The sequence below is a fragment of the Alligator mississippiensis genome, chromosome 7, assembly GCF_030867095.1.
Source record: "Alligator mississippiensis isolate rAllMis1 chromosome 7, rAllMis1, whole genome shotgun sequence".
NCBI classification, from domain to species: Eukaryota; Metazoa; Chordata; order Crocodylia; family Alligatoridae; genus Alligator; species Alligator mississippiensis.
Window position 1 is genome coordinate 28,405,743 of NC_081830.1, and position 13,444 is coordinate 28,419,186.

Sequence of the window (13,444 nt, forward strand, 5' to 3'; positions counted from 1 at the left end):
CAATTCCTCCTGTTTGTTCCCCACGCTTTTGGCATTGGTGTACAGGAAAGTAAGAGACCCACTGGAGGCCCTAGTCTTCCCTACACTCCCAGGAGGACATCGTTCCAGGGCTGGGGTAGGCATAGGTTACCGTGAGTGCCTTACCCTGCTGGTTTTGCAAAAGTTGCCCAGTGGGCTTGCTATGGCAGTAGTCCCCACTTCCCCCAGCAGACTTAATTTAAAGCCTGGCCAAGCAGGTCAGCCATTCTGGCTGAGAAGAGCTTCCTCCCCAATGAAGTGAGGTGGACACCGTCTCTTCCCAGCAGACCACTTCCTCTCTTACCAAAGAGCAGGCTGTGATCATGGAAGCCAAAGCCTTCATGATGACACCAGCACCGCAGTCTTTAGTCGACTACCTCAGTCCTCCTCTCCCTCCTCAGCCCATAACCTGAAACCAGGTAGACTGAGGAACACCACCTGCACCCCCCAACCCACCTAAGCCCTGCTCCCAAAGACCTGTAGCCTATCATGATCTAGCTGAGATTGCTCTGAGCTGTGTGATTCATTCCTACATGGATAAGGAGCATAGGGTAGTAGTCGGTGGGCCAGATGAGCTTTGGGATCCTCTCTGCTACATCCCAGATACAGGATCCCAGGCAACAGCAGACCTCCTGGGCTCAGGGGTTGAGGCGGCAGATCACGCCTTCACTCCCCCTCAGGAGGGAGTCTCCCACAATGAAAACTCTATATGTGGACTTAGGGAGAGAAGGGACGGTAGATGTGAGTGGTCCTCCCTTGTCTGCAGAAGCTGGCACCTCTGCAGGTTGTACTGGGGCTGCAAGAGGTTAATACCTGTTGCAAAGCTCCAGAGGGGAGGGGACACTGGTGCAGTGGGACTTGAGGCCATAGACTACCTTGGTCCAACCCCCTGGCTGGACATTGTGGGAGATCCTCAAGTCATCCCTTGTCCTGGAAGGTGACCTTGGTCTGCCCTCAGCCTCCAGGGGGTGAAAGGCCTGCCACTTGGAGTCGATCTCCTGCTCATCATCCCTGATGGCTCTCAGTCTCTGGACTGAGGTCTGGAGCTCCTCTATCTGGCACCCCAGAGATTCCAAAGTGGAGCAAACCTCACAAGGGGACATAACCATGCTTCCAGTACCATGTGCCTGAAATCATACCAGGGAGCCCCCACAGCTGAGAGCCAGGGGCTCCATCTGCATGAAGCCTCAATCCATGGGCTCCGTCTGGGTGGAGACCTCAGGGGTGCCACCATGTGGCCATCTGTATTGTGCCACTAGTAGTCCACCTACTGCTGTGACTACCTACCCTATGGCTCATTGGCAGGACCTCAGGCCCTCCCGCTCACCCTCCTTTGCTGACTCCTGTGCTAACTCACACACTGGGCCTAGAAGCATGCCTGTTTGTGCATCCTGTTTGTGAGGCTTCAGACACGTGGCTCCAAGAGGGGCTGGGAAAAGTAGAAGCTGGGGGCAGGGGGGTTCCTCCTCAGCTCCACTCAGCTGCCCCACAGCTGACTGGGTCTGGGTCCCTTCCTCACCTGCCATGGGTACCACCTACCTCTGGCTGCATGGGGGTCCAGGTCACAGTCCCTGGGCTCAACAGGGGCACGATGAGCTAGTGCCAATATGTCCCACAACAGAGCTGGGGACAAATTGTGGCTTTAGCCATTGGTGGGCTCTTTTTAAACTGCGCACATGCACAGAAGGGCTCGCCGCCGGTGCTGTGCCACTCTAGGGGCTGGGGGTCCTTGCCCCACAGAAGAAGGGGACAGGTACGTACCCCCCACTTCCCATGTGCCCTTGTTGCCAAGAATGCTAACAGCACACTGGGCAGCATCAAGAGGAGCACTGCCAGCAGATCAAGGGAAGTTATCAAGGGAACTATTCTGCACTGGTGAGGCCTCATCTGAAGTACTGTGTTCAGTTTGTGCCCCCCACCCCACATAGAAAGTATGTGGACAAGTAGGAAAGTGTTCAGTGAAGCACAACAAAAATGTTTTTGGGCAGGGGCACATTACTTGTGAGGAGAGGCTGAGGGAACTAGGTTTCTTTAGTTTGCACAAGAGCAGACTGAGAGAGGATTTGATAGCAGTCTCCACAGTCTGCAGTGCTGGCAGATGACAGAACAAGAAGCAATATGGTCTCAAGTTGCAGCAAGGGAAATTTAGGTTAGGTATGAGCACAAACATTCTTACTAGGAAGGTGGGTAAGCACTGGAACAGGTTACCCAGAGATGTTGTGGAATTGCCATCCTTGGGGATTTTTAAGACCTAGGCAGACAAAACCTTAGCAAAAATGATAAAGTGGGGGGGGGGGGGGTGCTGCTTTGAGCCAAGGGATGGACTACTTGACCTCCTGATGTCCTTTCCAACTGTAATATTCTATGACTCTATGAACATCATATTCAACATGTCAGGGACAACACATGGCCATCCAAACACAGGCTCCTACCACCTTAATTCAACATTGTTTTTTGATTTAGTCATACATTTCTTTGGCTTCCTAATTTACATGTTTTACAGTCAACTTATCATGGTTTTATTCATTAACATAGTATGGGAATAACCTACATATTGTGTAAACTTATCATGCAACTTTAGACTATCTTGACATGTGCCTAACTATATTTGCTCTAAGTTAGTAGTACAATTGGTGGAAGTGATCATTATTCCTATGACTGGAACCTTGTGGATTTGCCCATCAATTGCGAGGCCTTGGATGGTTGACTACTGCATCAGGTACTGGCTTTTACTCTCCCAGTCTCTTTGCTTTCTGTCACAGTTGCATACACAGCATCTTGTTCCCGGAACAAATGAAAACACATTCAACCTTTCCCAATGTAAAATACTCATTCTGACACATGATAACTTCTGATTAGAGCACACCTGCTGATGCATCCAGCACAAGCTGAGCAGGTTGACAAATGATGCCATGCATTCAACTAGCACATAATGAATTGGTTCCCATGCATCATGCTTCTTAAGAAGCCATTTGTGCCCTTTCTCAGGCTCTAAGTCTAACCAGACAACCACTTCCCTATTTTCACATGCTTTCTCAGGCATCAACACACAAATCACATTGTCCTTGGGTGCATACTAATAGCCAAGAGGCATTCTGGCCCAGATCATAATTCATGGGTCGGTGTTTTCACATTTTTTCCCTAGGGGGACCTCTAGTCTGGCCACAATTCATACTTCATGCCTTTCAGGCTGAACATTATTAACTATGTGCTATATTTAGACTCCTTGAGCAGCATGGACTGCCATACTAGTCAACTTCTCCTTTACAATCTCTACATCCATGAGCTTAAAACTCCAGTGCTTGTACTATCTACTCCTAAACCTTGATCAGTGCTATGTCTCTCTGAACTTGCTTTCGGGTTATGACTACCAGTCATTATTTCCACCCATGCTTTCCAATGATTTTCTAAAGTTCATAGAAACTTACTACTCCTGCTAGACTGACTCCTGACCAGCCTAGGCTGTGGGATTCTCTCCCCTTTCCAGTATATGGGGCTAAAGCCCGTTTGCCTGGATGTCCAGCTATGTCTGCTCAGCAATTAGACATGGACAACACTTCATCTTAATGGTCTGTCTTGGGTGTTGCCACAGCCGCAACAGGAAATTTTGCCAACCTGGGCAAGGGGGGACAAGTAGGCAGGGAAGGTGCTGAGGGTACTGGCAAGGGAGCACTGAGGGGAGAGTCAGGAATCAGCCTCTGGTTTCCTTTCCTTACTATTCCTGAAATGCCCATTAGTCAGTGCCTTACTCTTTCCTTTGCTCTGCTGCTCCCACATCTGTTGCTCCTGCCCATTGCCATGCCCCACCTGGCTTTGCCCCTCCAGGATCTTTCTCTTTTCTTTAGTCCCTTCTCCACTGGCAGCTGCCTTCTCCCCTCCAGAAGCATCTTCCTGGGGAATAGAGGCCCTGGGGACACACAGGCTCTGCTCTGAGTCTAGGGGTGAGAAGCACCTGCTCTTCTGAAAAGTGGACAGGATCTGTGGGCTGCCTCAGGACCTGCACAGTAACATGGCCACCTGCTCATATATCAGGCTTTCAGGGTTCAGGTCTTGAAAATGTGACTAACAAAAGGGAGTAAAAGAAGAGGTGAAGAAAAAAGCCCAAACAAGAAACATGGCTGTAAATGGATCTGGTTCATCTACTTCCAGGACACGATGAAGAATGGCCCAGAGCCCACTGCAGTACAATGCTGTTCTACCCTGCACATACACTGTTTGCCCCACATCCGTCTCCAGCCCACGTCCCAAAACGCTCATGGCCTCAGGGTCAGGCAGGGCCTGAAACACAGGTGCATAAGAAGACAGAGCAAGAGCAGAGAACAGGGAATAATATCCCCAGGCAGGCCTTAATGCCAGCTTGGTCTGACTGCTGTTCATGTGAATGAGATAATTTTTCATTGCATTCATTCAAGGGCTTCTATCTAGCACCTCTCTAGGTCTCTCCAGAACAAGTCCACAGGGCTGGGACTGAAAATACATCTCTGTCACTAGGGAGAGCCTCACTGCAGTCATGAATTCTCATAGCACCTTTCCTCTGGAGAACTCAAGGCCCTTTGCTAGGAAGGGAAGCACCAGCCTCCTCCTTTTGCACAGCTTCTGCAGTTTGGCCAGATTCAATGCCATTCCCTTCAATATAACTGCTAGAACAGTCCCAGCACTTGATCTTGGCAGAAAAGCACTCAAGGGCAATAAAGATCTCAGGTCAGTTTGCAACATTAAAGCAAATTTCCTACCCAAATCCTTGGATCAGGGGGCAGTGAAAGGTGCCAACCTTTGCAGACAACAGCACAGGAGGCTGTTGCAGAAGGCTCCGAAAGAGACCAAGTTGAATGATGCTGGGGTAGGTCTTTCTTTCAGGACTGGGATGTGAAGGTGTCGGGAGGCTTTTCAGTATGTTATGGAGAGTGCTGTGCATGAGAAAGAGGTAAAACCAGACAGAAGACCTTTCATTCTACTTCTACTTTTCAACTACCAGTCGCTAGAAAAGTGAAGGGATTAGGTAGCTTTTCAATGTCTTATTGACAGAATTGTGGATGAAAAAAAGGTGACAAAAATACAGAAGATTTTGCATTTAACTTCTCTTTTCCATAAAAAGAGACTTTTTGTGGGTAGGTATATGCTGACTCAAGCTGGCTATTTTTGTATTCTAGGAATAGAGCCAGTCCTATTTTTTAAATGAAAATTCTTACTTTTTATTCAAAAGCTAAATTATTCAGCTAAACACCTTATAATATTGAAAAAAAAACTAGCATTTTTCCTCAGTACCATGTGCTTCATTGTTTTTTTCTTTGCTGTTTAAGTTTTATGCATTGATTGGCATATGTATCTATTTCCGGAGTTTTGTAAATTCAGCAATGTATGTGAAAATGTTTATTTCATTATAAACTCTATATTCTGTTAAAATAATTGCTGGAACTCCCAAGAACAAAACATCTAGACATATTGTGCAATGTAAGAAAGGAAGGGGGGAAGGTGAGCTGAAAGGGCTAGTCTTTATCAAGAACGCAGTCCTTTCCCTTTTTCTTACATGAAGTTAGTGTTTTCAGAGGCACCAAAGGAGTTTGGGGGACATATTTTAAACAAATAGGTACCTAATGTTACAGGTAGGCGCCCCGGGATACGTTCACAATTCGCTTGGTTCCAACCTCCACAGATTTCATTTCGACAGCAGTCAGATTCCACTGATATATGTATAGAATACAGGTAAAGCATACAGTACTAATTATAGGATACAGTAACAATAAGATTCAGTATCTGTTTATCTTTGCATCCATAGACAGAAATCTGGTCTAGCTCAATGAAAAGTTATTGTTTGGAGCACAAAAATCCCCGTGTTGTACACTCTCAGTTTACAATATATGCATGTATAGACTGGGAGTCGCATTCAGCCCAGAATAACAAGGCTGAGCAACACATCATTCCAAAAGGAGACCTGAGAATGACAAGAGAAATTAGAAGATTTTGCTAATATTCTGTCAAAGGCACAATTGTTATTATATGGAGAAGTGATATGGAGATATAGCTTCATAGTAGAAAACTCAAAATTTCAATAGACATCCTGTAGACATATTAAGTCGAGGTTTAAGTAACTTTTGAAGGGTTCTGTCAGTCATCCCCAAAGGGACGTTACGCTTTGTCCTCCATCTTTAACCTATTTTTTACCCCCCAAGGGAGAGATGAGCTATGGCAGCATCTATGGGGGAGAAGAACCACACATCTGTGACAGAATTCATCCTGCTGGGATTCGGGAGTGGACCTGGGATACAGGTGCTTCCCTTTGTGGTGTTCCTTCTGATTTACACGGCCACGGTGCTAGGGAACACTATTATGGTTCTCATCATTCGAATTGACCCTCATCTTCACACCCCCATGTATTTCTTCCTCATGAACCTGTCACTCCTAGACCTCTGCTACTCCTCAACCATTGCCCCCGAAGCCATGGCCACCTTCCTACAAGGCAGAAAAACCATTTCCTACAATGGATGTGCTGCACAGTTCTTCTTTTTTGCTGTCTTTGTCACTACAGAAGCCTATATCCTGGCAGCAATGGCATATGATCGATTCATAGCCATCTGCAACCCACTCCTCTATCCAGCCATCATGTCCAAAAGGGTCTGTGTTCATCTCATCGTGGGCTCCTATATCTGTGGTGGCACCAATTCTATTGTGCAAACTAGCTTCACCTTTTCAATTAGCTACTGTGCGCCTAAAGAGATCAACCATTTCTTCTGTGACTTTCCCCCCTTGCTAAATCTATCATGTACCGATATATACATAAATGAACTGGTAATGTTTCTTGCATCTGGCTTCATCATAGTGATCACCTCAGGAATCATCCTCATCTCCTATGCCTACATCATCCATGCTATTCTCAGGATTCACTCGCTCAAGGGCAGGCTCAAGACCTTATCCACTTGCTCCTCCCACATGGTGGCTGTGGCTTTATTTTTTGGCACGGTTTCCTTTATGTATGCCCAGCCAGGTTCTCTGTCTTCCCCACATCTGAGCAAAGTCTTGTCTGTGTTTTATACCCTTGTCATCCCCATGTTGAATCCCTTCATCTACAGCCTCAGGAACAAGGATGTGAAAGATGCTTTGAGAAGGACCATAGGTAGGAAAATGACTTCAAAATAAGCCTCTTCTGTGAATACAGAGCTAAACCACACTTCGGAGCTATCAAGTGGGAAGTACTTCATAAATATTTGCATGCATTTGTACATCTCTCTGCATAATATTTATTAGCATCCAACTCTCCCTCTTTATTCATATCTACCTATACTTTTAGGCCCCTCCTAACAATATTGTGTGTTATTACAAGAATAAGTGTTTTATTATAGTAAGTCACCCTGACATTTTAGGTTTTTTAATACTTCCTTTTTTTTCTTTTTTAAGTGTGTCTGACCCCAAACTGTGGATCCAAACTTCCTTGAGCTTTAAGGAGCATTTGTTTTCTAAGCAGAAATTTCACAACTGAAATCATCACATGACAATGGTGATCTAGATTCTAGAATCCAATTGTATTTCCCCTTCCCTGCTTGTGTGCATGTATGGCCTTGTCCTCTTAGTGGCAGACTCCACAGCTAAACACCCTACTATTTCATAAAGGGCTTAAAAAAAGATAAGACAAACATTCATCCTTGCAGTCAACTACAGGTTTAACATAGTTATTGGAATCAATGGAATGTCAAGAAAGAGCATTTTAACTCTTGGTATTTTCAGTTTTTCACCATGGGAGGTACTTGCTCTATTCTCAGTGGAAACTAACTGCAGCTGGCAACCAAGAATTGTCCTTTGTTCAAGAATTAGTAATTGGAGGAAACCTAAGCCCATTGCCAAACAGGTAAGCTGGGCACCCAAGGCAGCTATGACACATGGGGACAGCAAGGACTTCTGGCTACAGGTGCCTTCGGCATGGTTGTGTAGCTGCAGAGGCAGCTGCTCTTGTTCCACCTCCCCTCTGAATCAGCACCTAGGGCTGCTCTCCCCCTATGATTTAGTACCAGCAGGTACACATTTGGATGAATTTATTTTGCCAGAGCAGGAAATAGAATTACAAACCACACATTGGTACCAAAACCTGTAGAAAGACAATAGTGCCCATGTAGGCACAAAAACTGCAACAGCAGTTACCCTGTGTCCCTCTAGACAACCGCGGCTCTTGTCATGGGAGAAAAAACACACCTATGTGCCAAGACCAGAATTGTACCAAGTTTTTTCAAGCAGCCGTAGTGGCAGTTGGAGACTCTTTTATCCTGTAATCACACTAGCTAAATCCTTCCACTGAAACCAATTTTGATGGAAAATTAGAGCTCTGAGTAGACACATCCACCAATTTCCAACCAGCTCTGCCTGTCATGCAGGCTTTTCCACTGTGGTTATTTGTTGCCACCAAACAACCTCTTCATGGAAAGAAGCATGTCAGTGTGCTACAGCTTCTGGTTCTTCAGAAGAGACTCGCACTTCCCTTCCCAATGTAGCAGGCTTGACTTTTGGAGCTTGGGTTCAGTCCCAGGCTTGAAATCTTGCTGTTTTGGCATCACACGACTTATGGTGCAAGAACCCGAAAGATAAACTTAGGGACTTAGGGGTAAGAGTGGACAGATAGCAAGTTAAGTAGGAGTTTACAGTATAACCTAGCAGCAGGCTACCTTCGTGCTGGCTGTTGAGCATCAGTTAGTTACCTGCTTTAGTGCTGTTTTGGTTGCACAACACTGTGCTTGGTCTCCCTGCAAATTATGGGCATGTAGAGAAATGCACCAACTTGGCTAAATTGCATCCAGTTTGGACACTAGCTTGGTTAAAGTGAGCATGATTCTACAATACACCATATAGTGTTGCTTTTTCTATTATTCTAGGAAGGCCAATATCTTCCCTGCAGCCTCTCTAAAGGATCATCTTGATATTCATTGCACTCAGACCCATCCTAAATAAAAAGCTTTAGTATCATCTTCTATTGTTATACTGTGTTATACTGTGGGGTGGACTGGAGCAGCGTGCACCAAAAGGGAGAGGTGGGACCAATTTGGGAACAGACTGAAGCGGCACGCTCGCAGACTGCTACACCTTGGAGGGAACATTGGTCCTGATGCAACCCACGACAGGCAGGAGGACCTGGGATCTTGTACCTCTCCCTGACAAATAGCAGCAAGGGGTCCCATTAAACAAGGGGGAAGTCCAGGTATTTCATTCCTCATTGGCACTCTGAAGAGATGTAAGAGCGCCTTACATTTTGTCAGTCTGCATCTTTCTTTTTTTGTTATATTTGGATTTTTATGATCTCGCTATTTTATGAGCACGAGTATATGTATACTGTGAGGGCCGGGCCCCGAGCCCGCCCTCGTCGCCATGCGCGGCGGTGATTCCGATCCCATTCTGGCTGCCATGGGCAAGCTGGGGGCAAACCGGGGTCGTACCGGACCCGTCTCCAGTGCACGCGGGCTGTGGCCGTCAGCTCGGACACGCGGGGTGGGAAAAACCACGGGATGGTTTTGTGCACGCGAGTTAGAATTAGTCACGGAGGCGTAACGGTTGATTGAAAAGATTGTTTACTTACACCCAAAGATGGTATCAGTGTAGGCTGGATAAGTTTCTAGGCACAGCTCCCGCTTGAACCCTCATTGGAGGACTCTGACAAAACGATTGCTCCCACAGAGTTTGCTAGGCTCCGCGGGTCCGGTTAAGTTGAATTCGAAAAGTTTCCCCGGAGCTATTCAGGCTCCGCGGGTCCAATACATTTTCCCCAGAGTTTACTAGGCTCCGCGGGGTCCGAAATTATAGGAAAGGGATACGTCTAGGATTGCGCTCGGCGACGGGGAGAGGCAAGAAGCGAAAGCTCCGTAGGCTCGGTTCTATTGCCTCTCTCTGCCTGCTTAGGGGAGGCGCACCGGATCCGCGAGGGTCCACAGCGCTTGGAGATCTTCACACAGAATCTCTCTCTCTCCTCCCTGTCACAACCAAATTAAGTAGTGCCCATGTCACAAACAAGTAAAACCATTCAAAACAGTTTTTTTCTGCACTAGGTTAACTAAGGGTTAACAATAATGATAGTAACCGCTTTTTTTTTGCTGCGCATGTCAAAAAGAAATTTATAACTGCGACACTAACATGAAATAGAACTTAGCCTTCTGTGCTGTACATAAATCATTATAACTGGTCAGAGAAAACAGGGAGTAACCCTGTGAGATAACACCCTAGCGAAGACCGCTAGATAATTGGCGATTCTAATGAAATTTATGACATGGCGAAAAGCAATTGGCTATTACACAAATAAAACCCGTCTTCACTTCCGTGAAGAACGGGAGACCTCCGCACACACACCTGAAAAAACCTCTGAACGTATGTGTGAGAATAACTGACAAATTGATCGCTTGTCAGTCTCCCCCGTCTCGACCTTATCAGACATAAATCAACGACCTGCCGGCCCGATTTTTTCTCCGTTTATCTGCCCGACCAAAGAACTTTTATGCAGACCGACCTTCGAACCTTAAGCTGTAACTAACCAAGTATCTCTGACCTCCGCTATTCACCACCTTGACGGCGTGAGTAAATAATCTTGCTTTGCAACCGATAAGCGTCTGCCTAATTAATTCCACTCCAAGTGTCACAAGTACCCGCCTGATGGCCTTCTAAGGCCCTGGACCCTTATCTGCCTGGGTGGGAGTCAGGGAGAGCTGCTGGCCGGCTGCCCTGGGTCCCGACACTCCCTCTTCCAGCTTGGGCGGAAACTACCCAAGCCTTATGTATGGCTAGCAAGCCAATCGCTAGCCGCCACGTGTGCCTAAATTAGGAGTCGGCCAATAACATGGCGTGGACCCTAATACAAATGGTGGGAACTTCTTTGCAGCGAGCATCACTACGATGCAAAAGGAATGCACACTGCAAAGAAGCTGTAATTTGTTGGGAAATCCCCCATTGCACCAGAGCTCTCTCTAGCAGCAGAGAGCTCTACCATGCAAAGAAAGCGACAAGAATGGCAGGAAATAATTTAGCAGTGCCGAAGCACACACACAAACAAAAAATCACAACTTTGGGTTGTGACATCCCCCCTTGCTGAGAGCATAGCTAAATTATGCCATACTCTTCTGAGCAATCTATAATCTGTCGTGATCGTCCAACGAGTGAACAAGCCATCAAACAAATACACAAACATAAAATTTGCTGTCCTGGGATCAAGTTACATAACAATCAAGAAATAATAACCAACACAAACACATAATCTGATTCATGACAAACACTACATGATCAGGGCTTCAGTGAGCGTCGTAACAAAGTCGTACGTCAGGCCCTCACTTCTTCTGGTGATGTCATCCCTCTTAGGGCTTCCCTTCGTCACATGCTCTGAATCTCAGATGTGCAAACAAAAAACTCTCAAAAACAGATTAATGATCTGATTCAATAAACTTAAACAATCTTAAACGATTCCTATGGCTTAATTAGATGAAATCATCGAAGATTCATCATCTGGTTCTTCTAAATAACGGAAACCTAACTCATAAGCTAACTGCCATTGGCCTGCGTCCCCCAAAATTCGAAGCTGCCGCTTGTTAAGTCCAGAACGCTGTAGGAGAAATCCAAACATGTATCGCTCCTCTAGGGTTCTCAGTGGCAGTGGTGGGAGATCGGATCCACGTCATCTGGTGCCTTGAGACTTGGCCGGGTATTGACAGTCCTGATCATAAGACAGTCTTGGCTCCATCAGGATACGCAGTCTCGGCAATTCACAAAGAAGATTGCTCACGGGCTAGTTTACCATTGGACTGATGGCTGACGCCAACATCTTAAGGGATAGCCAGCACAGGTTTGTTGCGGGTAGGTCTTGCTTGACCAATCTCATTTCCTTCTACGACCAGGTGACCTATCACCTGGACAAGGGAGATGAGATTGATGTCATATATCTTGACTTCAAAAAAGCCTTCGATCTGGTGTCCCATGATCGTCTCTTGGAGAAACTGGCCAATTGTCGCCTTGGGTCCCCCACGATCCACTGGCTGGAAAACTGGCTCCGGGGTCGGACCCAGAGGGTAGTAATTGATGGAAGTCACTCATCGTGGTGTCCTGTGACCAGTGGGGTCCTCCAGGGCTCTGTCCTTGGACCCATACTGTTCAACATCTTCATTAACGATGTGGACACTGGAGTCAGAAGCGGACTGGCCAAGTTCGCCGATGACACCAAACTTTGGGGCAAAGCATCCACGCCAGAAGACAGGCGGGTGATCCAGGCTGACCTGGACAGGCTCAGCAAGTGGGCGGATGAGAATCTGATGGTGTTCAACGCTGATAAATGCAAGGTTCTCCACCTTGGGAAAAAAAACCCGCAGCATCCTTATAGGCTCAGCAGTGCTATGTTGGCTAGCACTATGGAAGAAAGAGACTTGGGGGTCATCATTGACCACAAGATGAACATGAGCCTGCAATGCGATGCTGCGGCTAGTAAAGCGACCAAAACGCTGGCTTGCATCCATAGATGCTTCTCAAGCAAATCCCAGGACGTCATTCTCCCCCTGTACTCGGCCTTAGTGAGGCCGCAGCTGGAGTACTGCATCCAGTTTTGGGCTCCACAATTCAAAAAGGATGTGGAGAAGCTTGAGAGAGTCCAGAGAAGAGCCACGCGCATGATCAGGGGTCAGGGAAGCAGACCCTACGATGACAGGCTGAGAGCCCTGGGGCTCTTTAGCCTGGAAAAGCGCAGGCTCAGGGGTGATCTGATGGCCACCTACAAGTTTATCAGGGGTGACCACCAGTATCTGGGGGAACGTTTGTTCACCAGAGCGCCCCAAGGGGTGACGAGGACGAATGGTCACAAACTACTACAAGATCGTTTCAGGCTGGACATAAGGAAGAATTTCTTTACTGTCCGAGCCCCCAAGGTCTGGAACAGCCTGCCGCCGGAGGTTGTTCAAGTGCCTTCATTGAACACCTTCAAGATGAAACTGGATGCTTAACTTGCTGGGATCCTATGACCCCAGCTGACGTCCTGCCCTTTGGGTGGGGGGCTGGACTCGATGATCTTCTGAGGTCCCTTCCAGCCCTAATGTCTATGAAAATCTATGAAATCTATGAAATCTATGACTGAAAAGAATCCGAAGAACGGCAATGTTCTTTTGTCCGTAGATCTCGAGACAACTGTCTAGGCCGTGAGAGGTTAGTGGAACGGTTCCAGGATCCCGCAAGTGACGCTGAGGCCACGGTCTTATTCGCTGGAGTGATGTCAGTCCCAGCGCACATGCTCTCGGGTTCCAAGCACAATACGAGATGCCAATCATTGCCAGCATAAGGTGATCTGCGCCGACATATTCTGGCCGTCCTGCATGCCATACGTGGGCCTTTTGACTAATCAGTCCTGCAACAAGCGCTGGCAGTGGAATAGGCCAGTGAGTATTACACGTTATCATATTGATGTCGGTGACATGTCCTCTACTCCACGAAA

At 47.0% G+C, this 13,444-nt stretch overlaps 1 protein-coding gene across 1 annotated transcript in view; it reads left to right on the forward strand.

The window, feature by feature from the left end:
• The first annotated feature begins 6,213 nt into the window (after positions 1–6,213).
• LOC102575466 (olfactory receptor 5G9-like) overlaps positions 6,214–13,444 on the forward strand; it is a 72,056-nt gene continuing 64,825 nt past the window's right edge. The window contains exon 1 of the mRNA XM_059731823.1: positions 6,214–6,804. Coding sequence (XP_059587806.1) covers positions 6,214–6,804 — 591 coding nt within the window. The remainder of the gene's footprint in view (positions 6,805–13,444) is intronic.